The following is a 27,424-nucleotide window of genomic DNA, read 5'->3' on the forward strand; positions in this document are numbered from 1 at the left end:
TCTCAGGTACTGGTACTATTGCACTGACAGACCTTCACTACACTGGGCTTGCTTGAGCCACGCCTCTCAGGTACTGGTACTATTGCACTGACAGACCTTCACTACACTGGGCTTGCTTGAGCCACGCCTCCCAGCTACTGGTACTATTGCACTGACAGACCTTCACTACACTGGGCTTGCTTGAGCCACGCCTCTCAGGTACTGGTACTATTGCACTGACAGACCTTCACTACACTGGGCTTGCTTGAGCCACGCCTCTCAGGTACTGGTACTATTGCACTGACAGACCTTCACTGCACTGGGCTTGCTTGAGCCACGCCTCTCAGGTACTGGTACTATTGCACCGACAGACCTTCACTACACTGGGCTTGCTTGAGCCACGCCTCTCAGCTACTGGCACTATTGCACCGACAGACCTCAATGCACTGGGCTTGCTTGAGCCACGCCTCCCAGCAACTGGTACTATTGCACTGCCAGCAGCATCTGCTACGTTACGGTCACTATGTATGGGAGACGCAAAGGATATGCAAGGCAGCACAACCTTGATTCAAAGGTTACCAGCCTTGACTAAACATCAGGCACTAACCCCACTAAATGCGCCAGAGCACTACCAGCTCATTTGGCGTTGAGATCGAGGCACAGCGAGCATGGGGTTTATGTCTGACATACTTTCTGAAACTGGGGATGCCTATTAAACAACTACAAAACGGCAAGAAAATACTTATGTCAACACCGATATGACCTGCCTGCCTCCAGAGAAGCTGCTGACTGGCAAGTCTCATTGAAGTGCACATGTGCCAGGGGTGGCTGGCTAACTCGTCAATATGAGCATGGCCTGGCTCATTGCCAACACTGCCGACATGCGCTTCAAAGAAACCCTGAAATCTGGCAACACAGAAAATCACTGACTGGATTATAAGGGGCTTCAGGAATGCAGTCTTTCGGCCCATGAAGCATGAAGTGTCTGTTTGGAGACATACAGTGCACCAGTGCACACTAAGGGCACCGTCCTAGTGAGCAAGCCTCGGTGCTTTTGCATGGACTGGATGGGTTCTGTTCCCCCATAGGATTCAAGAAAGATAACCCCACCCCTCCTCAGCCCTTCCAGAAACGAGGTCACTGGCCTGTTGGGCCATATTCATGTAAGACAGAGAAGGCTGATCTTCCTGGGTCTGCAGCAGGTGCAGGCACACAGGAACTAGCCCACCTGGAATGACTGTCACTCACGTTTAGCTCCTCTGCACAAGACGCACTAGATTCCTGCCAGAAGGCGGTCCGGCTCTCCTGGAGGTCTGCAGCACGCAGTGCTCTTTTAAGGACCTACTTCCTGACACCGTTCTTGCAGAGTATATTGGGGGATCATTGGTTCTGTTCCTGACCAGCCATTGGTCACCACCATAACCACTCTCTTTGAGGACGCCCACCCTTGACCTGACTGACAAGTTGAATTACTGTCCCGATTCCAACCTGTGCTTTCAACCAAAGTCCCTGCAGAGGAGTGCAGTAAAGCCATTCTCATTGATTTACTCAGCAAAACTCGCAGACAGCTTTAGAACTGGTAGATGCACAGTTTGTCCTGACCTCATAACAAATAAACTTACGCAGCTGGGGGTCAGGTTGATATGACGTGAACGTTCAGTGGCCATGATCTTCCCTGACCTTTTTGAAGCATTTGAGACCATCAAGCACAGCATTCCAAACGATAGCACACAGGTAACAGGCGCGGAGCTTCAAAGTGGCTCGCATCTTTTATCTCAAGGGTGTCCAGCCATTCATTCGAAAAACTAAAGGATCGAATGCAATACATTCGAGTCAAAAGGACTGGAAAAAAAGACCACATTTTTTTTTGGGGGGGGGTTTGGTATAGGTAAAATTCATGGTTTTTGGCCAAAAAACAGGGGTTTTGGAGGGGTCTCCCCCAAAAATAAAGAAATAAATAAAAGGTATTCAGTCTTTTTGGTTTCGCTCCTTTTGACTCGAATGTATTGCATTTCGACCTTTTGTATTCGACCCTTTAACCTAAAACCATCTCAAGTGTAAAGACTGTTTCATTGCCATCCTTCTCTCCTGAGCTATTATCCTGTATTGTGGTGTCCCACAGGGTTCTGCATCTTCCTCAATTGGCACTTCTGATTCGCCCCAGGGTTTCCCCATGCCGATACCAGGCTAATTATTGCAGTGGTCTCCTAATCCTCTCCACCCCAGAAAAGCTTCCATTCAGAACATGTAGGACCAGATGAGTAGTAAAGGTCTAAAGCTCCCAAAAAAAAGCACATTTATTTCTCCCCAACTCTCCATTCCAGTGGCTTCTCTCTAGCAAAACTATTTGACCTGTGCCCTGTTTCGTCTCCTGCGGTAAAAACGCTTAATGTCCACATCGACTCACACGTGTGGCCAGAACCACAGATCAATCATGCCGCAAGGACAGGCCTTTGTCAGCGGGGATCTCTGAAACACTTCTTTCTTTATCTTGACTTACACCATCAAACGCCGGCTGCCATTGCCCTGGCGCAGGGCACACTGGATGATGCTTATAGCACAGAATTGGGTCTTGCAGATACATAAACCCTCTGCAATGTCTTCAAAACGCAACTCAACTTTGGCATGAATACCAAGTGCAGAAACACACAGTGCCAACACTGTATGAATTGTATCCACTTTCTGGGAAGAAACAGACCACCAGCTTACATCCCCTTAAGTGCATGTATATTCGCCCTGAATTCCCATAAGGCATCATTGTCAGCTCCACCTACTCCTGCACTTAGTTACGATCCCTGTGTTATGGGACACGTCTTTGTCAGCAAATTCATCGAATACCTTCCTACTAGACACTCGCACGTGGCCACTGGAACGCTGCAGTTTCTCCTTGGCCGCATTCGTGATCACCAGGCAGCTACTCTATGGGACACTCTTCCTCTTGACCACTGGGCAGCAGCAATTCACACATCTAATCTGTATTCTCCATTCCCACTAACCCCTTCACACCTCCATGTTCTGTCTACCAGGCCCCTCTAGCACCACAGGTCAAGAACAGATCTCATCACATTCTATTACACAGCACAAGCAGTAACATGACCAGAGGCAACAGGAAGCCCTCATTGGTTATTTCTCTATATGTGGAGAATGGCAGGTAAAAGACACCAGCTGCACGCGCAGTAGACAAGAAGCCATTCCACTGCAGGTGTACAGGAGACATGCAAGTTGCTAATCATCCACCAGCAATGCACCTACAGTATGAATTTTTATCCCACTCTCTCTTCTGTGTTATCACCTGCTGCCTTGGAAGGTATCATGAAAGCAATGTTTACAGTAAATCATATGTATGCACTTTGGCTCGACTTCCCTCGTATCTTTGACCGGTTGTTAGATTCAAGCCATCTTCCATTACGGAAAGTTTCAAGAAATGTCCATGAAGTGGGGGCATCGCACACCTGCGATCTACACGCCATATTCCACTGCACCATGCGATGTAAACTTCGCCATAGTGTGGTACATCACGTGCCGCCATGTTCCCATGTGCAGTTCAGTATTCCGCTATATGAATTGTGCTTTGGCTAACATGATTTCAAACTATAACTCTTATATGTAATACTATTCCAACAAAAATCATATTCATTTTTTACTCATCAGAAGGATGGAAGGCTGAGTCGTCTTACAAATCCAGAACCTGTTTTCTCTTGATGATGATAGGTTATTCATAACGCGCTTAATACCTAGAGGTTTCTAAGCGCGGACCCGCGGATCGAACCTGTGTTGCTCTGTGTCGTCTTGCTTTCAAGGCGTGCACGTTGCCGCTGAGCTATCCGTCCGAGACAATACACATGTACCTCATCTTTCACTGCTGCTCATCATGCGGGTAGACCACCATGCAGGAGTATTGCTTCCACTTTCTCACAATGCTTGTGATGTCACGTGATGTGAATCTCATGTTGCACTGCAGTATGTCATGCGGGTAGACTACCATGCAAGAGTATTGCCTCCACTTTCTCACAACGGTTGTGATGTCATGGGATGTGCACAGGGTCCGACTGAGCAATAAAATTGTCTCGGGCACCAATGACAAAGTGGCTCATTGGTGCTCGCAATTCATTCCTTTTGTGACACCGTTTAAATGATAACCAAGGGGGCGTTTTTTGATAAAATATGATGCAAACTGAGCATTTTAAAGAATATTTATGCAGCAACACTGATCAAAACGACTAGCTGCATAGTGAAGTAACTTATCAAACTGGCCCACTTTGACCAAAAATACTGCCCCACATCAGCCATCATTTTGAGTTTTTGGTTCGGCCATGGGCCTATTGCCCTGTGGGCCAGTCCAACCCTGAATGTGCATCTCATCGTCCATAGCTGTATGTCACGTGGGTAGACTACCATGCAAGAGTGTTGCTTCTACTTTCTCCCATCGCTTGTGATATCATGTGAGGTGTACATTTCACCTTCCACTGCTGTATGTCTCATGGCTCTGACTCACTCATTTCAAAAGGGTTTTAGGATCCTGTCATGTATGAAGGAACAGTGAACAAATCAATGTAACCTGCGTATCATCACGTGATATAAGAGCGACTGCCACGCAACAATCGCATTCATGCAAACGTAATGCACAGGATGGAAGTAATTTTCCTCTCGGATACTAAATAAAACAAGGAATAATTTTGAGATTATCTAAAATCTATGGTCAGCAGTTCAGTGTGAAGAAACCTTATACACAGAGTTATTTTTGGACACTGGCTCATTGAGAAGAATCAATGATAAGATGTGTAGATAACAGGGAGAAACATGTTTAAACAATTGTGATTGAACAATGTAATGTGTGGACATATAAAAAAACAAACCAAGGATTGTGGATGCAAGTGTGTGCAAGGCGAACTTACTAAGTCATTATTATACTAAGCTCAGAACGTGTGTGTAATCTACTATGCCTGGAGGAAGCCCGGGCACGGGAGAAACATGCCTCCAATTGAATAATGTTGGCACCAATGTTCATACAAACAGAATATGAATAATTGTGGAAATACATCAATAATTGTTTCTTATATTTATGGATAATTAGTTTGATTTATTCTATCGAAATATTATAGTCCTGGCGCAGAATACTCATCTACCTTTCACATAGATCGAAACATGGGTCGCTAACACATTCCACCATATCCACCAACATCTGACAACCCAAATACCAGAGCTGTTCCAAGGACCCCTCGCCTCTCATGTTGGCATTTATTCTCTGCTTATGGGTAACTCAGCAAGTACATTGGGACACAGGTTTCAATGCAAACAATAAAACAGATATGAGATCAATAAAACAATGTGCAGGAAAATTATATTGTAAACATAATAAGAAGATATTAACTTATTTCTCCTAAAAAATAGTGGAGACAAGAGAATCTAGAACAGACCAAGTGTAAAAGACTTAGAGTCTAGGATTGGCAGCAAGTGGTGGAGTCGGTGAGTGGCACAGTGTTGACCTATCACCTAGGAGTGTGAGGATATGAAGTGCACCTGAAACATTGCATTGCGAGACCCTCCTCTCAAAGGGACCCGGAATGAAATGAGAGAGAAATACAGATTTGCTGTTCATGGCGCCAGATCCAGCCCCACACACAATAGCATAGCATCAGCAGCAAATCATAGAGGTTCTAAGAGTGCATGCAGATTGTCAGTGCTGCCAAGTTCTAATTCTCTGCTGACTAAGAATCCCAAAGTTGTACTTTTTTAAACACAACCAAATTTAGATCTGAAAAGTGCTTGAAAATCTCGTCAAGCCTCTTCATCTGTTTCTGAGAAAGGCTGACTTTATGTTTAGTTTTTCTCCTTCCTTTTTCATTCTTGATTACGGTCGCCATCTTCTCTTGGGATGACACCTGCTGTAAACGTGTTCCCTTTGTTTCACTCTAGATGCTTCTCTAAATGTCCACCTTCACAACACCGAATAAGCACAGACTTTTCTTCTTGCAAAGGAAAATAAAATATTGTCAACTATTTGGATTTCAGCCAGTAATATCAGAGCTTTGAGCGATGCAAGGGGGGTGACTGCTCCCAGTATTGATCCCCACGCTGGCCACTGGGCCGGTCACGCATGCAGAGGTTAGACGCAAAAGTAAAGCATTTGATACAAGTCTCCCCAGGTCTAGCATCGTGCCCTCCTCGTCATGTGACTAGAACGTTATGTTCTGTAATTGACATGGAGGAGTGTCAGGAAGTCACAGGAGAATGCACTGCTGACAACAAAGCGGAGGCCAGTGAGTAAAGTGGAAGCAGGAAGTTCAGCCTGAGCTGGAGAGGGAGCTTGCTGACACGGGAACCGAGTGGGAAGGTGCAACTCAGGAACAAAGTAGGGATGGTGCTAGGAGCTGCTGCACGAGCCCTAAAGTGAGAGGACACCGTTAATATAGAAGGGTAAGTGTGAATAAATGGTATGCTGCCTGCTGTGAACTGCGTGTGTGTTTTGTGTGTAGGGCATGTCCTAGGAATTGTAAGGTGCTGCATGGCAAAGAACAAACACGTCCCCCAAGTTTCCCTAAATATTGATATTGCAGCAAGGCACAATAGAGAAAATGAAAGGAGTGATATTAATCTGTGATTATGCAGAGTATTACATGGAGGTCAATTACAAGAATAATAGCAAGAGAGAAATAACTTCTTGATCTGCATTTGAAGTGTCACTAACATTATTATAATAAATGGGTCAATACACGTAGTGTATTAAACTATGATTAAGGCTTTTTTTTTAAGTGTGTATTGTAATTGCAAGGTTGACAGATAACGTACAGTAAAAGTAGATGATCCATGGTCACACAATTTAGTTAAGTGGAGAAGCAGATTTCAGCCGGTCTGCAATGTATGCTCTCGAATGACAACTTGGCTCCTCAGGTCTAGATGGTATAACTATATTATAAACAAAGCACACACAAAATATGTCAAGACCCAAAAATTGCACTCACCAGTAGACATTTACAAATGATGATTGACTCTTGGCTGGTAAGAAATGGTGAAATGGTGTGCTGTGCAACTGAATGGGCATATCATTAGTTATGGCTGGTTGGTAGCTTCCGATTTGAAATGTTTACTATTATATATATATATATATATATAGTATATATAATAATAAAAAAAAAAAGAGTATGATTGTAGTTTTAGAATGAAAGTATAAAAGACAAATAATGCAGTATCGTGTCGCTTGAAAATACGTACAATAAAAAGAAACTGTGAATATCCTTACACCGGGAATTCCTTTTTTGTGCATGTCAAACAGATATGATGGAAATGAATGAGTTTAAAAAGGGGGGCTGGGTTTATTCTGTGTGCACCCAGCAGTGGATCAACTGAGTGCTTTAGAGAGTGCAGAGTAGGGTTGGACGGGCAAGTCGGGGCTGGGTAAGATTGATCTCGCAAGTTCCACTGATCTACAACTAACAATCTCTTCAAGAGTGTTTATGTCAGCCTCTGTCTCGTGCAGTGTAGCGAGGTTTGAACTCTTAATTTGTCTGGGAGAACTGCTGTGAGTAGTACACACGGAAACGTTCTTTATGACTCCGTCTCTGGAGGACTCCCAGCGCTAATCTAATGTACACAGCAAAGACATACATTTGGAAAGTTTGCAACACCTCTTGGCACATTTTGAGACTTCATGTTCATGATCAGATATTGTGCATCTTTTTCAGTCGGCACACCAGAGATTTCAATATCTCATCACCCACCCCAAGGTGAAAGACTGATAGGATTAATAAAAAGGCCCTACACATACTGTACACACAGCAAGGTTTTTTTTTAGATCAGCTTTCCACCAGAGCCCCTGCCTACAATTGTACAGGTGGCCACCAACTTCTGCAATCAAATTCCCTCTATCACAATCTCTGTGCTTAACTATGTGTGCCCCTACCCTATTCCTGTTTATCCCTGCCCCCACTTTTTGGCCTGTTTTCCTTTCTTCTGTCTCCACAAACAAGAGTCGGGTTACCTCGAGAGGGGGCATAATACACATTTTTCCCAGACAAGGGACAGGCACATGATACCAGCACGGTGGTGACTGGCACAATATAAAAGCTTCATTATATAACATAACATGCAATACACACAAATACACACATGATGCATGTGATTCCATACCAGTGTGCGCAGACACAAACATTCAAGTACATAAAGTCATGGTCATACAGAGTAAAAACACAAGGTAGCGCAGAGACACAAAGACAGACACACACACACACACAGCAATGAGACCCACGAAGCACAGAAAGACAGAGGTACAAAATGTGTGCATGCATGTTGTATGCACTTGCACAATAATATCCAAGGGATTGCCAAAACACATCTACCTGGTGCCACAAACGTTCAACAAGTAAAGGATTCCCACCACAGCCCATATGCTACAGTTAGTGAGGAAGACCCTGGGTCCGCGGGGAGCACAACAAACGCCATGGTAGACAGCTAGATTGACAAAGTAGAGCACCAACATTGGGACCCACAGGTCACTGATCCAACTCTGCGGGGTGTTTTAGGAGTATACCATCAAGGCCACTGGATTAATAGACCAGGGCAGACTGGAGGTTGCCTCCTAGAGTTTTGAATGTCAATGTCTAGTCTTAGTGATTCACATAATATTTGCAGATTCCTACATATTTCCTCGTAATACTCCACAACCAACACAGTTGTTGCCTGCAGTTCAGATGTGGGGCTGTGAACCTTCTGCTGGACATGTCGATGTTAGAGAAGGTGGGAGGTTCACAAGTTGAGTAGTGCTAGGCCACACATATACATACTAGTGCCATCTGGCAGGTGACCAGCTGGAGGTGTGGTCCAGGAAAAGGCCTGTTTTCTAGGGTTCAAGGCATACTGTGTACTTTACTAATGAACTACCATATCAAAGATTGGCCGTGCCTTTGCTACGCAGCAGTATCCTTCTTGTCACTGGGTTGCCTGGATCATCAGAGAAGCTCAATGAAAGCTTTGGCCTGCCGTCCATCAGTGCCATGGTGGCACTGGGACTTGTCTGTATCACCCAGTGCTTAGCGTGCAGGTGCAGCTACACTGCTTCATATTCCAGTGTATCACTGTTTTCTGATGAGAATGGTTGGCATGGTTTATCCCAGCTCTGCTGTTTTCTCTGCCTGCCGGACCATTTTGTGGGTGAAGAGGAGGAGATAATGTTGCTTTATGTGCTAACGATGAAAAATCTTTCAACAACCTTGCACTTTGACACAGACTTGCTCATTCACCTGCCCTAGATATCCTCCAAGGCTCGTAACCTTCTCTTTGATAGTGACCTATGACTGCAACAAGTCATCACTCTTAATGCCTCTGTTGCTCTGAATCACCTTCTCAACATTCCAAAAATGTGTCAACGTCTTACTCACCACTTTAGGAAAACTGTAGTCTCCACCCTTGTGTGCAGTAAACCCCTACTACTATTCTTTGGCTTTCCCATCTACTCCCTTCTCCCTCTAGACAAAGCCCTTCGCTGTGCTACCCACACGCTTACCAAGACCTTCCCTCACTTCTACCTACTGTCAACATGCTGGTTGGCTCTCCATGCATGACTGCACCCTATTCAAGTCCCTCTCCTAGTGTACCAAGCTATCAATGGTCTTGCTCTACAGTATCTGGCCGGCTGTATCTCTTGTCCATTCACCATCTTTCCCCACCACTCCTCCTTTGCACTCAACATCTCTCTCCCATCCCCCTGTGCCTCCTCTCACTTCCACTCTTTCTCCTTACTGGCCCGATCCATTTGAGCATACTCCCCATCGCTACCAAAACTAGCCCGACGCTGGAGCTCTTCAAAGCACGGGTTAAACTTCACTTACCTGCCAAAGAGGGATCCCCCTCTGCTGTCTCCCCCATATTCCCTAACTTAGCCCACTGTTCCCTCCAGTGTCGAGTAATAATGTCATTTTGAATGTGTGTCCACGTGTCCCCTAGGTAGAAGTTAAGTTAAAGTGGCTTTTGTGAATGACCAGTTTCCTATATTTTTGTTGCTAGTCTATGTGTTGTTTTGTTCACACTCTCATAATCTGGCACATCACTTGTTTTGATTTTTATGCTTTTGTACCGGCAACTTTCCAAGAAGTGCCTCTGGCATCTGTATATATGTGTTACTGTAAGTCATTTCTGATCTAAACTGACACACCAGTTCTTCAAATAAATACAAATACAAAGAAATACAAAGGCTGCACCCACCCGCCCCCGGATCCCTTCACCTATCGATCACAGTGCTCACACCCTTAACCTATCCTCACTCTTCTCTAACCATCATAGATACCCTGAATAGCCCTTCCTGAAGCAACAGTGTCTCTTTCAACATCGTTAACTCTTACCAGGAAAGCTAGGCCTGGGTCTACCTTTAACCGGGTTACCTAATCATACAGATAATCACACTTACCTCACCTATCATACACCCACTCCAGTGTAACCTATATGCCCACCACCAACCATAATTCTCAACCACCCATCAGCTAGCCTTACATTTCACTCTCCCAACAGCCTATGACACTACACCTCCCCCTTTCCACAACCATTGAGCAACCTACATTCATTCAAGCCCCTGCCATCTCATCCTGGATGTACCACAAACCTTGCTTCACGCCTTCTTGCCCTCCCTCCTCACGTTCACCCATCCCTCCTCGCCTCATACCCCCACATCACCCTAGAATCTATTCTATACATCTTTTCATCATCCTCCCATTATACCACATTAATGCAGTCTTGCCAAGGCTTCTGGCCCCCGCCTTTTTACTTACCCGCTGGCATACCTTACACCCCACCATCACCTCACCATGAGTCTCGGTTTCCCATGCTTGACGTAATATGTTGCTTACCCTTCCAAATCCTATCTTTGCATGTTGCACACCCAACCTTTACCTCACCTACATCTCACTCCACTAGGCCAAACATCCGACCACCTCCTAGGCATCCAAGGTACCCACTCATATACTAGACCTGATCAAACACTAGACAGGTACACACAAACTTACACACACGCACATGTACACACATCCTCTCCTGGGACACCGTAACACCAGACATTACAGCGCACAGCCATGTGCATAATGAACAGCAAATGATAAATAGCCCTTGCCCTTCACAAGACAATTTCCCAAACTACCCACAAGGGTCCCTTGAGATACATAATCAACTGTGTTCTAGCAGTCTCCCACCATACCAACTGCACCCCCACACAGACAGAAAATCAACGTCATCCAGTCAAACACCCCTCCACCAGCTGTTAAATGTACCCATAGTCAACCGCCCTAAATGATTTCATTCAAACATATGACATGACTCCACTATACATAGAATCACTGGGAAAGGTTGCTTACTCCTACCACATAAGGTGATCAATCTCGGGAACACCACATCTCTAGAGCACAGGACCTCAAACCTCTGCCCCACCCCCCCCCCCCGCTCTCTCTCTCACACACACACACTCTCTTTATAAGGTGACAATCCCCCCGCCATAAATCCTTTGGGAAAAGGCCCATAGAGCCGAATCACACTCAGGGACATAGAAGCCTCCTGAACTCAATGTCACTGACCGTCGTTGTGACACTGCAAAATTTAACCACCTCCAGAAAACAGATCAATGCAGATACACTGAACAGTTGCAATTCAAGGTTTAAAAATACCCCCCCCCCCCGGAAAGGATCCCCACTTGCAAACCACACACAAGCGTTCCAGATGGTTTCAGAATATAACCACGATGAAGGAACTAGCCCACACTAGCAATTCACAATTGGGTTTGGTTGAAAAACCAGACCACTGTGCGTGAACACGCCACACTAACAACCACAATCAGGCATTGTGGGAGGTTGCAAAGCCTGAGTGATGTAGTTGGCGATGGCCAGAAGTCTACCCTGTCCTCAGTGAACTGGTGCCTGGGGAATAGTGGCATGAGAAAAAGTGCAGTGAAGCACAGCAAGACAGCCAACATAGCCAAGCGGCAACGCACTCTATACATACCACTTCAAACAAGTGTCAGTGAAAATAGTGTGGTTTATGTACACAACTGAACGCAACACTAAAAAAACATTAATTTGGATTCATTGGAAATCCCAATTTAAAAAATAAAATCATATTTCCGAGATGCTAATGTTGTGCTTCGTGATTATATATATTATGAACATCGAGAAGGATTGTGACTTGTGTCTATAAAACGTGTGTGTTCATAAACAAACCAGTAACATGAAAAGGTCCGACTTACCTCAATGGGCGTCTGCATAGCACTGCCTTCTGCCATGCTATACCTTTGCATTAGATCTACAGCGACTCTTCCTGTCACTTCAACCTGGGCTGAGCCCTGGTCGTAGACTGTTGCATTCTGGATCTCGTGGTCACATTCCGAAGATCGGGCAGTCAAGTACACGTTATACTGCTGACTTTGTGAATGGAGCCAATTCCCTCCCCCATCGGGACAGAAGTCTGTTTTCTCTGGTATTCCTCGATTACTCTTAGCATTAAAGTATTGCAAGGCAGTCAAAAGTATGATACAGAATATAAAAAGACTGGACATGAATGCTATGGAGATAATTAGGTACGAGTTCAGGTTTGTGAGCTTGTTTTCCTCCATCTCCACATGCCTTTTGTCCGATTTGACTTCTGGGTTGAGTTCCACCATAGACACTGTAAGTGTGGTTGTTGCTGACTGGAGTGGGCTCCCATGATCCTTCACCACGATGATGAGCTCCAGTCTTTCCGGGTAACTCTCTCCCAATGGGCGTCGGAGGGTGATTTCTCCCGATTGCTGGCCAATCCTGAAATATGTTGCGATTGTCGATTCTTTAATCTCATATGAGAGCCACGCATTGTGACCAGAATCTGCATCAATGGCTCTTATTTTGGTCACCATGTGACCTGTGCTTGCTGACCTTGGCACAAGCACTGTGTCTTCTGAGGCAGAATTCCCAGATGATATATGGAATATAGTGGGCGGGTTGTCATTTTGGTCTTGCACAAACACTGTGACATTGGCCTTCCCACTCAGGGATGGAGACCCATAATCCCTTGCTTCCACCTGAAACTGCAGCACCTGGAGTTTCTCAAAATCAAAGGGTTGAAGGGCAAAAATCACTCCAGTCTCTGTGTGAACAGAGAACAGACTGAGAACAGGCACATCATCAATGCTGTTTTCTAATAGAGAATATCTAATACGGGCATTATCACCCGTGTCTGGATCTAGAGCGGTGACCTGGAGAATTTGCGACCCGGGCACACTGTTTTCTGGAATACTGATGACATTCTGCAGCTCTGAGAAGGCCGGACGGTTGTCATTTACATCAGACACCACAAGCACAATGGTTTTCATGCTTGACTGTGTGGGAGAACCGCCATCTGTCGCAAATAGAGTGATATTGTACTCAGAAACGACCTCACGGTCCAGCATGTCCTTAACAACTAGCGAGTAATAATTTTGGTATCTGGATTCTATGACAAACGGAAGATTGGGGGAAATATGGCAGCCAACTTCTCCATTCACCCCAGCATCCTTATCTGACACTGTGAACATGGCCACAACGAGTCCTGCCTGGGCATCCTCCCGGATGGGACTGGAAATGGAATTGACTCTTATTTCCGGGGCGTTATCGTTGAGGTCAATAACTTCCACCAGGACCTTGCAGTGAGCCGTCATGGGAAGGGGCCCCTTATCCTGAGCTCTCACATTCAACTCGTGCAAACCCGATGCTTCAAAATCCAGGAGACCACGAACACAAATTTCTCCATCATCTGGATCAATCGAGAAAAGACGTTCAATGCCGGAGAGCGCCCGCTTGCTAAACGAATATTCAATTTCTCCATTAACGCCTTCATCCGGATCCGTCGCATTTAATTTTAATAGGACACTGCCTGCAGGTGTATTTTCAGGTACTGTCACCCTGAACACTGATTTCTCAAATGCAGGAGGGTTGTCATTGGCATCCTGAACCTGGATGATAATTTCAGTTGTGCCCGTTCTCTTAGGACTCCCCCCATCAGCAGCTGTGATTGTAAGGTGGTGTGCACCCTGCTGCTCCCGATCTAGAGCTTTAGTCAACACAAGCTCGAGCGATTGGCTCTTATATTCGCTAACTGCAGACTCCAGAATGAAAAAGTCGTTTTTGGTCATTTGGTATGTGCAAAGGGCGTTTGTCCCAACGTCCGGGTCGAAGGCTCCCTCGAGCGGGAAATGGGCTCCGGGCAGCGTTGATTCAGCAACTGTAAATCGGGTTTCACTGGCGGGGAATACAGGCGCGTTGTCATTTATATCCACAATTTCTACCTCGAGGCGATTTAATGCCATGGGGCTGTCCATCAGAGCCTCCAGGCTTATGACGCAGGGGAAGGCACTGCCGCACAGAGCTTCTCGGTCCAGTATTTCTTTAGTAAGCAAAGCCCCGGTCTTTACGTTAACATCAAAATACTGCACTTCGCTCTCGTAAATCATTCGAAATTTACGCCCATACAAATCTCCCACGTCCACACCCAGGTCGCGCGCCACATTCCCGACAGCGGTGCCTGCTGCCGACTCCTCCAGCACCGAGTACCGAACGGGCCCCGCAGCTTCTCCTCTGCGGGCAAAGAGCAGGGCAGAGACAACGCAAACCCGGAAGAGAATCCAGTGTCTGGCTGCAAAACCCATCCCCGGGAGCTGCAAACCCGGCCGGCGTCCCCGGCTGCAAAGCTATCGGAAATTAGCTGCAAAAGCCAAGTTGCATCGCCGCCGGCGTTTGAAGGATTCTCCCCCTACACGAAGGCGCGCGGCACCCTGCGCCTCGAGCTCCAGCTTGCGAAATAACAGCAGCAGGACAAGGAAGAAATAGAAAGGGGAGGCTCCTTCCATTTCTCTAAAGGTGAAGGCCGCCATCTTGTGGCCATTTACAGGAACGAACGAGATACACTCGTGTTAAGGTTTGATAAGCGAAATACGCGTGCAATGGGATCGAGATTGCGTTCTTTTGCGCTTAATGTCAAAGTTCTCTTTTGGCAAAGTGTTGATGTTTTTTTGGGGGGAGTCTGAACGCTCAATTCAGGTCCTTCGAGCTTCTTAATTCACGTAGTAGTGCGCGTTTTTCTTCTTAAGCGCCATGTGCCACAGGGAGCAGCCGCCAAGCACTTTTAAGGGGGAGCTTGGTGAGGGCTATTTAAGTGGCTCGTGCAATCATTACCGGATAGATTTGATCAGCCTGCCTTCCTTTTAACTTCCTCCTAAATCGCTCCCTGCTGCGACGTCACTACACATGCGGTATTAGCTATGAAGCTTGTTACCAACACAGTGCTGCGAGGGGCTGCCTTACCCATGCTACCCAGCCGCCACACATACCCGCATGGTGTAATGCAGGCCCCATTTCAGAGCGCAGTTATTAGCACACGTATCTAACTCATTTGGTGGCTTATCTTTTATTACGTATATTAGATCTGACATTCACCCGAACAACAACCAGCAGAGGCAGCTGTGCGATTAGCAATGTCCCTCTAACAGTGCAATTCCAGCCACGCCCATATTTACCCTCAACAACGCTACAAAGGAAACAGCAGAGAAAAGTGGCCTATTCCAGAACTTGCCTTTGGCATCATTGTGTGTGCTGAAGCTGCCAGGGGTAACACGTGCCTTAAGGGACACAGGAACAGGGTGCTTTCTTTGTGCAGCGCTGCGTGTACTCATTTTGATGGGTCGTTTTTAGGTTGGACACAGCTCTTTGCGCGTTCTGCATTGACGCGTACACGGTGTAGTTAGTCCCCTGGAACTCGGGCATGTCCTGGTTGCATCTAGGCACTAACCTCCACTGCCTACCCACAGGTGTGCACTTTAAAACCAATACACACTTTACTATAAGTGCCTTGCACTTGGGGCACCTTAAATACTTTAAAACTGTAGCTTTTATAAGTACATGACACTGTTTTTACTTTGCTCGAATGAGGCAATATGACGATAAATACATATGGCAAAATAGTCGCCAAGCCACAAGCAAGTCCTCCGAAGCCTTTGCATGGAAGGCAAGAGTGAAAAGGCAATTTGAAAGCGAAACAGAATGAACAGAGAGGCTCCATACTAATGTGCTACAGTGTCCTAAGGGCCTTTGGTTGGATTATATTAAAAGGACATTCACTCTCCGAGATGTATTGCACCCGCTTATTCCAGTCCCCCGACATTTAAGTAGATACGTGGCATTTTAAGAGAGATTGGTCAGAGGAGGGAGGCATGCTTAATTAGGTGTTTAAGACCCTAACAATCAAAAATAATGTTCAGATTTAGAGAAACTCAGTGGTGCTTATTCCAAAGAAGTTTCTCTGATGTACCCTTGGTTTAATCTTACTAAGAGTAAGTCAGGAGTAAGTCGTCTTAATACGAAGCACCATTTTTGTAAATCGTGCCATTTGTGATTGAATGTTTACGGTGGACATTCAGTCGCATGGGCACTCGGATACCATAGTACCTCATTTCTGAATCTCTCACGCAAGTTAGCGATCCGCGAGTGTCCTGAATCTCAGTCCAGGTTTTGAAGTTCATCTTCTGAACTTGCAGAGCTTTAAGTGGGTGGAGGCCATCCAAAGAAGGGTCCCGGCAGGTCTCTAAATGTGTATGTGTGCCCGCGCCCTGTCTTTCATGGGCAATGGGAAGGTTCTTCCATCCTCTCTCAAGATGCTGGTGCTGCCATGCCAAAGCTTAACCTTTCGTGCCCTTGGGCAGCCATGTTGACAGATTAGCACCCCACGGATCACTGCATAGCGCATACCTGAATACAAGCATTTGTTTTGTTGAAAGGTTCCTCCCATCATTCTGTTCCACACAGCAAACTGCAAAGTATATTTTTGAGTGTATGTTTAGGGGCATTGCGACTGGGGCCACAGGCCTCCGTGCTAACTTGAATGGCACTGGTAGCGGGAGATGTGTCCTCGTGTCACAAACAGAGCTCTACTGCAAGCAGAGTCACGTGTTAAGCTGTCATACTGGGGTGGAGATTAGGATCCGAAGAGTACAAGTGAAATGCTGCAGCAGGCACACTGACAATCGTCACTCAGAGCTGTTTTATAGAGATTGGTACACACTTTGACCGATTTAGAGTTACCCATTTTTGATTTTGACTATTTTCATGTTTTACTATTTTGACTACTTATATATCATTAAGCAATGTATTTTGTAGGAGAAGGAAAACCCAATTGCATCTTTAAGACCACTCGGTTAGTTAAATATGGCACACCTCCTACCAGGTTTCCCTAGTTACTTACGCTTCTTAGACTGCACGTGATCTTTCTTAGCTTAGCTTTCTTAGCTTACGGATGAAACATTGTTTTGTGATATTTTAAGCCCCAAATGCCAGCCTCCCCCAAACTGGCCAGTGCACTGTAGAACTCAGAGCGAGGCTCTTTGTCAAGCAAGTGAGGACAGTTTGCGCATTGTAGGTTGGTGAACCGAAGTGTGCTCGCCAAAATTCCGTCTTTCTTCTCATTTCTTTAATGTGCCATTATGACCTGTCAGAGCGTGCCATGCCAAGAATAAAATGCTGGTGTCAAAAAAGTTATAGAGTGACAAACTATTCCTCAAAATAAGTGATCGAAGTATACGAAAAGAAATAGTGGAACTCTGCACCCTGCTGGCCTGTCCCCACTCCCCATCGCCACGCCTCCTCCCATGCCAAACTCCCAGACAAACACACCTGCTGTTTAGGGAATGTTCACGGGAGTACACTGCAGTGCCAGGTTCAACTTCTTCCCACACTTTTATTTTAAAACTAAACCATTATGGAACAGTTTCTTTTTAAAATAAAAGTATAGGAACAGTAAAACTTTTTAATTAAAAGTAGAGGAGCACCGTACCCGCCCACTTCGACCACGGAACAAAATACATCTACTTAAGACTAGGCTCCAAAGCTTATCTTCAACTTGAGCCGAATAGGCTTTCCGTCTTCCAGATGGATAGTCCAAAATGGAAATCTCATTTCCCAACACGTTTTCCTCATAACCATGGACTCTGAGCAGCCATCACCACTTACATTCTTATTATCCGGAGAAGGCATATTTTGGTGAACAAAACACTTATTTTTTCAGCAGCACATTTAATTTCTAGTACTTTATGCAAATCTATTCTTTACATTTGAATAAAACATATGTTTTTTTGCTGACCATTTTCAATCCAAAGCCATACATCACGGTTTTGTGTTTCATGAATATTTTTTGATTTGTTACCACAGTGGTTAATATTTATTTTCTACGTTTTATTTTTTAAAAAAAGAGTACAACTGTTTTGCTAAACAAATTGAAATTGTAAAGTATACTGCATTTAGTAATGTAATAAAAGACGAACACTCCATTTATATTTGTACATTTATTTACCATAGAACATATTAATTTCTGACTGAATAAGATACATGTCAATTTTACTGCCCAGGTCATACACCAGAAGCACACGTTAGATTAGAAAATCTATTTGTGGTAGATCTGAATCTAGAGGTTACCCTGGGAATCTCTTGCAGGAAACTGGCCCCCCACCCCCCCACACTTCACGATTTGAAACACGCACATCCTTTTGGAACCAAGCAGGAACGGGCATCCAGGCACCGACATTAAATTCCTTCGCGTGGAAATAAAAACTACAAACATATCTGCTTGTTGGTGATTAGTAAATGCCACACCGATCCGATACCTTTATAATTGATCAAATGTGCACATGTACACTCTTCAGTCCACCAAGTGGCTTGCTAGGATAACTGTCGAAGAGCGGGTACCCTCTACTGCCGTCGTCATCATTCTTATCCCAGGAGCGATTCTTTACACGCCGGCAAACAATGCAGCCCAGAAAGAAATGAAAGAAATAAGGCAATGGCCGTTCCACCAGCTGCATGGACTATCATTTACGCCCTAATAAGCATTCTGCAGTCCTATACATGGGGTAATGTGTTTCTGTTCAGATGCCAAGTTTTTAAAAAAAAAGAATGGTTATGTTTCAGTGCAGTCATCACTGTCATCAGGAGACCTCAAAACATTATTTTAATCAAATATGTTTACTTCTGTACAGTTACATCTACATTCAAATTGTGCCGACTGCTACGACAAATCAATGTCTGAAACACATATACTTATAACTGGAGTGAAAGCACGCGAGATGCGAACATTAGATAACCCCTGAATTACATATAGATTCCGGGTTTACTGTAAGCATTCCTCCAGGCACATCAACTTACCTCCAGACCTCCCGCAGCCGCCTTTACTTCAGCGACACTGCATCTCTGCACCAGATCTCCTGGGACCACTCCATTGAGAAAAATGTGTGTCCAGCCCCGTTGGGACAGCTGAGATCTCCGGGTGTCGATGTCGCATTCTGACGACTGCGCCCCCAAGTACAGATTACACTGCTGGCCTTGGGAATATGACCATTTCCCTTCGCTGTCAGGAATAAACATGGTTTTACCCTTTGAATCCATTTCAGCTCTCCTTCTTGCATAGTGTAACCACGTGAAAACTATTAAACACAATACAAATATCCCTGCAATGAAAGCTATGGAGACGATTAAATAGGAATTGAGGTTGGCGTGGTCTCCTTTGTTCCTTCTCTCCTGCTTGAAGTCTGCTTTTACCTCCGGGTTAAGCTCTACCAGGCAAACAGTAAGAGTTGCTGTTGCTGAAAGGGCCGGGCTCCCATGATCCTTCACCAGGATGAGGAGTTCATAGTTCTCCAGGGGACCCTCAACGACTGGCTGTTTGAGTCTCATTTCTCCTGTATAAAGACCAATCCTGAACGGGGATTTTAATTCAGACCCCTGAAGTTCATTGGACCGCCAGGCATTGTGTCCGGAATCTGCATCTACGGCTCTCAGTTTGGTTACCAGGTAACCTGCGGTTCCTGATCGTGGCACTAAGACTGTGTCCGCCGAAGCAGTATTCCTAGATAACAAACTGAATATGGTTGGTGTGTTGTCATTTTGGTCCTGAACAAATATTGTAATGTTGGCCGTGCTGGTCAAAGGCAGAGATCCATAATCCCTTGCTTCAACTCTAAACTGCAACACCCGCAGTTTCTCATAATCAAAAGGTTGGAGAGTAGAAACGACCCCACTCTCTGTGTGAACAGAGAAGAGATTGAGGGCAGCCATGTCATCAATGCCGTGTTCTAGCAGTGAATATCTAACACGAGCATTGTCACCCGTATCAGGGTCTACAGCGGTGACCTGGAGAATTTGTGAACCGGTAACATTGTTTTCTAAAAGGCTGATTACATGGGATAATTCTGAGAAGGCAGAAGGGTTGTCATTTACATCATCCACCGAAATGACAATGTTTTTGATGGCGGACAGTGAAGGAGAACCGCCATCTGTGGCAAAGACAGTGATATTGTATTCAGAAATTAGCTCATGTTCGATCGTGTCCCGAACAACCAGGGAATAATAGTTTTGGTACCTGGATTCTATCACAAATGGAAGATCTTTGGGAACATGGTATCTGACCTCCCAGTTTGTCCCGGAATCCTTATCGGTCACTGTGAACGGGGCAACGACTACCCCAGGCTGAGCGTCCTCCCTCACGGGGCTGGAGCCCGACGTCACATTTATTTCCGGGACATTGTCATTGAGATCAAGTACTTCCATCAGCACCTTGCAGTGGGCTGTCATGGACGGGCTGCCCCTGTCCTGCACATGCACGTGCAGTTCATGCAAACTTGACTCCTCAAAATCCAAGAGACCCTGCACTCGGATCTCACCATTCTCTGCGTTAATGAAGAAAAGCGCCATGGTGTCGGAAGTGTCGGCGCTGCTGAGGGAGTACACAATCTCTCCATTAGCTCCATCATCTGAATCCGTAGCATTTATGGACAGGAGCAGCGTGCCCGCTGGCGGGTTCTCTTGAACACTCACTCTGTACGAAGCTTCACCAAACACAGGAGGGCTGTCATTGGCGTCCTGCACGTTAATAAATATTTGGGTTGTGCCGGACCTCTTAGGGCTTCCACTATCCACCGCTGTGAGGGTCAGCTCGTGCACCACCTGTTTTTCCCGATCTAAGGGGCTGGTCAGTACTGAATCCACAGAAGAGCTTTTATACTGCCCGGCTTCGGTGCCAAGGCTGAAGAAGTCACTGGGGCTCAGACTGTACGAGCAGAGAGAGTTTTTCCCAACATCCGGGTCAAACGCTCTCTTCAGCGGCAAGTGAGCCCCAGGGAGGGTTAATTCATTAATTGTGAACCGGGTTTCATTTGTCGGGAACACGGGCGCATGGTCATTGATATCCACGATTTCCACCTCCACGCGATGGAACTCCAGGGGACTGTCCATCACAACCTCCAGGGTAAGCACGCAGACGGGGGTACTGCCGCACAGAGCTTCCCTGTCCAGTACGTCTTTAGTCAGTACTGCCCCGGTGCTTACATCTACCTCGAAAAGCTGCTTCTCGGTTTCATAATTCATCCTGAAATTACGTTCATATAGATCTCTCACATCCAACGCCAGGTCACGCGCCACATTCCCCACGGCCGTGCCTGCTGCCGATTCCTCCAGCACCGAGTACCGAACGGGGCCCGCAGCCTCTCCTCTGCAGCAAAGAAGCAAAGCGGAAAAAAACAAAATCCCCGGGAGAATTCAGTGCTTGCCTGCAAAACCCATGCCAGGGGGAACGAGACAAGGCCGGCGTCCTCACCTCCAAAATACCGCAGTTCCCAGCTGCACATTGTAATGGGGTTGGCCACCCCCACGGTGTACTTCCCGTCACCGCCTCCCAGATCACACTGCAAGCTCGAAGAAATCCCATCAAGGCACAAAAAGAAAACGCCGCTGTTTCTGCCTTTCATATCTACAACGGTGCACAGCGACACCTAACGTCCAATTTACAAAACTACAGGTACACATTTTACTGTAAGTTATTCAAAGAGAATAACATTTACATATGTCATTATCTTAACTGCGTCGTTTATTTTTGTGTTTGACAGGCAATGTTCCTCCATCTGTACGTCCTCCTGCTGGCGCCGCATTTTATGTGAACTCTCGCGTTTTTTTGGAACATGCACGTTAGTCAATGGCGCTGGCTGCCGATTAGAGCCACCTCGTTTATTTTACTCGAGCATAACCTGCACTGCGCGCCGCGGGTAAACTACTACCCCGTTAGCTGACGCACAGCACATTTTGCAGGATCAGAAAAGGGGAATTTATCATAGTCATTTTGTAGTAAGAACTTATGCAACCCACATAAGATTCGTCCTAATATAATGTATTATTACATTATTCTGCGATTATCAATACATTTTCTATTCACAGAGATGTTTAATGAGAGGTCTTGACCAGAAATTAAAAGATCCAGAGACGTCATTGCAAAAAAGGTGGCGTTTTACTACCTAGGGCCAGCACTGTAAAATATATACACCTACCTCGGCCAGTTATGAATTAAACACAAGGGAAGCCGGCACCTCCATTGCCAGCAAGACATCCTTCTAACTATTGATCGGAGGTGGCTGCACCGGGGGACCGCTATCGCACACTGCTGATGAAGTCTCCAGCGCCCCAGCCTCCTTTTCTCCATTTAACCAACATAACACCCTGGAACCCGCAAGGGATACACTACAAGCTTGAGGAATATATTTAATGACATCAGGCAATACCAGTCTTCCCACCACATTGTGCTGGGAGGGTAACTCAGCGGCAACATGCTCGCCTTGGAAGCAAGACGACACGAAGCAACACAGGTTCGAACCCCGGGTCCGCGCTTAGAAACCTATTAGTATTTAAGCACATTATAAATACGCAACTAAGACAAACAACTATGCAACTAAAACAAACAATTCCTGTAACAGATGCCCACGGGCTTTAAAAATGCAATTAAATAAATAAATAAAGGAAAGCACTGCCCCAATAGCTATGCCTGCTCTCTCTTACAGGCATCCCTAAACACTGAACTTCCTCGTGGATAAAGTTGGGACACATTCGCAGGGAAAAAGAGCACCTTGTACAGAGCCATTTGCAGGGCTGGCCTTAGCGGTGGCAGTGATCCACGAACCTCTGTTCAATGCGGGGTTGGGGGGGGGCACTAATATTTTTTTCTGGCGCCTGGCTAATGCATGAGCGCCCTATTCCAATGAAAGCCACCTAGCTCCCGCCTCATAGCGGGGAGGCAATCATCTGAATAGGGTGCGGATGCAAAGCATCAGCCCCCTATTGTTATTAAATGCCCCCCGCCGCCGCAAGCGCATTTAATAACAAAAGGGCCCCTGCCGCGCCTTCTCCCACTACGCCACTCAGGGGAGCCCTTGAAAGCCCCGGCCAGCTGCCTGCCACTTAATGAGAATTCTTCAACAGGATAACTGAATGTTGATTTGGATTGCACTAAGGGGTTCCTTGAGCCAGATGTGGGTTCTAGGATTGTACTTAACAGCTGAAACGTGTCTAGTGTTAAGACGCCAGATAGACTGTCTCTCAAGGACGTGGTGTAATAGAATATGCAGTTTTTACAGGTCTCAGCCTGTGCTTGAATCTGAGAGCACACTAGCGGCGCCTTCTAATCGAGACAGGACCATGAACAGTGCACCGCCCCTGTAATGGCCCAGGCATGTTCCTGGCATATCGCAAATAAGAACATGCCAGACACCAAACAACTGTGAATGCCAATGGCCCAATACCTATGCCACTTGCAAGCCACATTGAGACCAAAAGGCTTCCTTGAGAACATTGACGTGGCAAATGGAGAGAAAGGCTACACAATTCTCTGTGTGAAAACTACCTGCACAGAAACATTAACATGGATGATCCAGAGAATCAACCTAAAGGGAGGGTATGCCAGCTGGAGACCAGGGGCCTCTAAGTCCAGTCCTCAAGCACGCCACCTACACGATGTTTTCCGGATAACCAGTGACTATGTAGCTAGCTACCATTCAAATGCACCATGCTCAAAGTCATTTTATGAGAACATCCTGAAAACATGGAGTAGATTTAGCTCTTCAGGACCAGAGACCCCTGCTGTGAACACTTAGGGCCTTATTCACAGAAGCATCTTATAATGGCAAAACCCCATTGGAAAAGGCTCTGTGAATTAGACCCTTGGTTTCTCTTGTGTACTGTGTTTCCATTTAGACCTAAATATACAGCTAGGTGGCTGTTTTGTCAGGGTCAACACATTCCAAGAAGGCATATGTGTGACTCGGGAATGTAGTGGATTAAAGCAAACACCAATTTGAAAAAAATGTAATTTGAACATCACTTGTGTGTCTTCTAAAACTTTGCAGGCATCAGGCAAACCTGTTTCGATGAAACAGCCTGGATGACTGGGGCTGGACAGCTGAGTCCCCCACCAGTTCTACAAAAAGCTCAACGTTTATGGCTGCAATTGAATCCCGGAAAAAGCTATGGCACGTTGACATGCATTTCTTCATGAAAAACTGTAACTGAAAAGTGAAAATAAAATGTAAATGCACACGTGGCCATCATATGAAGGGGAAAGGTATAATTATTATTGCATTTATTGAGTGCGGACCTAGCTTCAAGAAGCAACAGAGCGTTTACAGAGGTGTACAACAGTACACAACAAAGCACTTTACAGAGGTGTACAACAGTACAGATGCATAACTGAGTGCTTTTCAGAGGCTTAGTAATAAACTCATATTTAAACACTCCTCGTAAAATCAGGTTATATAATCTATACAGTTAATATTGTGAATGGCTTATCAAGGCTTAAGTACCTTGAAGATTTTTGTTAATTTTGAATAGTGTGCCAATTTGTACGTCACAGAGTTCCAAGAACCATGTCTTATCTCATTAATGGGCTGGGCAATATGTCTTTCAGCACCGGAGACTCTTTGCATCAAGTCTACAACCCCCTCCATCGACTATAACATGAGCCCACCCCTGATTGGACCACATTGGTTTCCAGGTGTCCGTGTCACACTCCGAGGAGCGCGTTATCAAGTACAGATGACGCAGCTGCCTCTGGGAATATGACCGAGTTCCTCTGCCCTCAGGTCAGACGTTGCCTCTACCAGTTGGTTCGGTGTCGTTTTGAACTTTAAGATAATGCCAAGCAGCACAAATATCATACAGGTAACACATATATGGAACATTAAGGCTAATGGGATAATAGAATGAACATTCAGGTTTATGATGTAGTGTTCATCGTCGACCACATACCTTACGAGTGATTGCCGATAAGAGAAATGGTAAGCGCAGTCATTGGAAAGGTTGCAGTCCCATAAGTCTGTACCAGAGTTATCAGCTCCTGCTTTCCCAGGTAACTCTCTCCCAATGGGTGCCTGTGGCTGACTCCCCCTCAATTTCAACCAATCCCGGATCATGCTGCGATTGCCGATTCTTTAAACTCGTACCACAGCCGCGCATTGCGACAGCGATCTGCATCAATTACTCTTATTTTGGGCACTATGTATGTAACCTGTGCTTGCAGAGCGTGCACAACTTATCGTATCTTCTTAGGCATATGCTGTAACATTGTCCCCACCACTCAGAGAAGGCACCCCATAATTCCTTGCTTCAAGCCAGAACTGCAACACCTGGAGTCTCTCGTAATCTAGGGATTGAAGGGCAGAAATCACCCCAGTCTCCACGTGAACAGAGACCAGACTGAGAACAGGCAGGTCAACGATGCTGTTTTATAACTGAGAATTTTGGCCACAAGCATTATCGCATGTATCCGGGCCTACAGCAGAGAACTAGAGAATGTCAGAACCTGGCACATTATTGTTTGAAATACTGATTACATGAGATAACTTTGGGAAGACAGGAGGGTTGTCGTTTACATCGGACACCCAAACCCCAAAGGTTTTCATGCTCGACAGCGGCGAGAACCACCGCTGTGGTTATGACAGGGATACTGTGCTCGGAAATCAGCTCAAAATCGGGAGGTCACATAACAGCCAGGTGGTAACGGTTTGTCTCTTTGGAATCTACCGCAAAGGGAAGAATTTGGGGAAGCCGACAGTGCACCTCCACATTCAGCCCAGAATCCTTATCATCGACTGTGAGCAGAGCAGTGGCGAGACCAGGCTGCGAGTCCTCTCTAACAGCTCTAGAAATGGAAGTCGCTCTTATTTCCAGAGCAGTAATTTCCACTTTCCGGTGAGTGCTCATAGATGGGGAGCCATTGTTCTGCGCTTGCACATGGAGTTCATACAAACTTGAAACCTCATTATCAAGGGGACACCAAACCCGAATTTCTCCCTTCTCGGCGTCAATTTAAAAGAGTTGATTAATATCAGAAAATGCTGGGTTTATTACAGAGTACATCATTTCTCCATTTGCCCAATCATTTGCATCAGTCGAATTTAGTTTTAAGAAGCAAGATGCTCGCGGTTCCTTTTCCCACACTCGCATGGCGTCCACAACATCATCAAATACAGCTGTGCTATCATTAGCATCGTGGACATCAATAGGAATTTGAGATATGCTCAACCTCTGCGGAATGTCCATCCTTCGACTGCGGTAAGAGTATATTTGTACAACTGCTGTTGCTCATGGTCTAGGGATCTGATTAAAACTCGCTCCATCGACGAGCTTTTGAATTTACCGGCTTTGGCGTCAAGAGTGAAAGAGACACTGGGGCTCCAGCAGTAAGTGCACGGGGAGATTTCTTACTGACATCAGAGTCAGACGCGGTCCTTAGTACAAAATGAGCTCCAGGCAACACTGACTCAGCAATTGCAATTCGGCTTTCACTCGCCGGGAATTCTGGCGCATTGTCATTTATATCCACGATTTCCAACTCCAGGTGATTCTAATGGGATGTCCATCAGAACCTCAAGGTTCAATATAAAGGCAGCAACCGCGCCACGTACAGCTTCCATGTCTGTTACTGGTTTACCTTGACATACTGCATTTCCATTTTAGAGACAAACCGTCATTTACGTGTATACAAATCTCTCGCGTACACACCCAGGTCGTGCGGCACATCCCCCACTACCGTTCCTGCTACTGCTTCTTCCAACACTGAGCCCTGAATGGGCCCCACAGCCTGGGCCCCACAGGCAAAGCAAAATACAGTCAAGAGACCTGTCCCCAAGAGAAAACAGTTATTGGTTGAACACCCCATGGCAGGGAGCAGGAGACGCGGCCACCCATGATGGTGGTGATGGAGGTTACCGTCACCCTCGCATGTTCTGATGCAGCATCATGCTCAAATGCGTAGGACTTCAGGTTTTTACTGAAGCTGGCATGGTTCTTGCAGGTGGTGGCCAACGACTGACAGATTTTTGGGATGGTTGTGGGGCAGCCGCTTGTTCATGGCACACCACATAGTAATGACCTGTGCTCGGGACATTACTGTCTGAACCTCATCGTGTTGTCCAACTAGCACCTAGACGAAAAATACGCCAGAGGACCCTGTGTGAAGGAGGGAGGTCCAGAAAGAGAATGATGAACCCCATAGAATAGGGGTGTAGCTCCCCGAAAGGTGGGTGTTAGTAGAGTTGAACCCTACAAAAAGGGTACTGAGATGGTGACCCCAGGCATGTCCTGGCAGATAAGGCTCTCCAAAAGAG

General features: G+C 45.9%; 1 protein-coding gene across 4 annotated transcripts in view; it reads right to left on the minus strand.

The window, feature by feature from the left end:
• The window catches only part of LOC138582670 (protocadherin alpha-C2-like), a 935,357-nt gene that overhangs the window by 643,703 nt on the left and 264,230 nt on the right, over positions 1–27,424 (minus strand). Inside the window, exon 1 of one of the 4 annotated variants that reach the window (XM_069654198.1) lies at positions 12,197–14,761. The exons of the other annotated variants lie outside the window; for them this stretch is intronic. Within the exon in view, the coding sequence (XP_069510299.1) occupies positions 12,197–14,608 (2,412 nt within the window). The 5' untranslated portion in view covers positions 14,609–14,761. Of the gene's footprint in view, positions 1–12,196; positions 14,762–27,424 lie in introns of those variants that run through there. 4 annotated transcript variants of the gene reach the window in all.

This window comes from Ambystoma mexicanum, chromosome 3q, assembly GCF_040938575.1.
Source record: "Ambystoma mexicanum isolate Mex_15411 chromosome 3q, UKY_AmexF1_1, whole genome shotgun sequence".
In the NCBI taxonomy this organism is placed as follows: Eukaryota; Metazoa; Chordata; class Amphibia; order Caudata; family Ambystomatidae; genus Ambystoma; species Ambystoma mexicanum.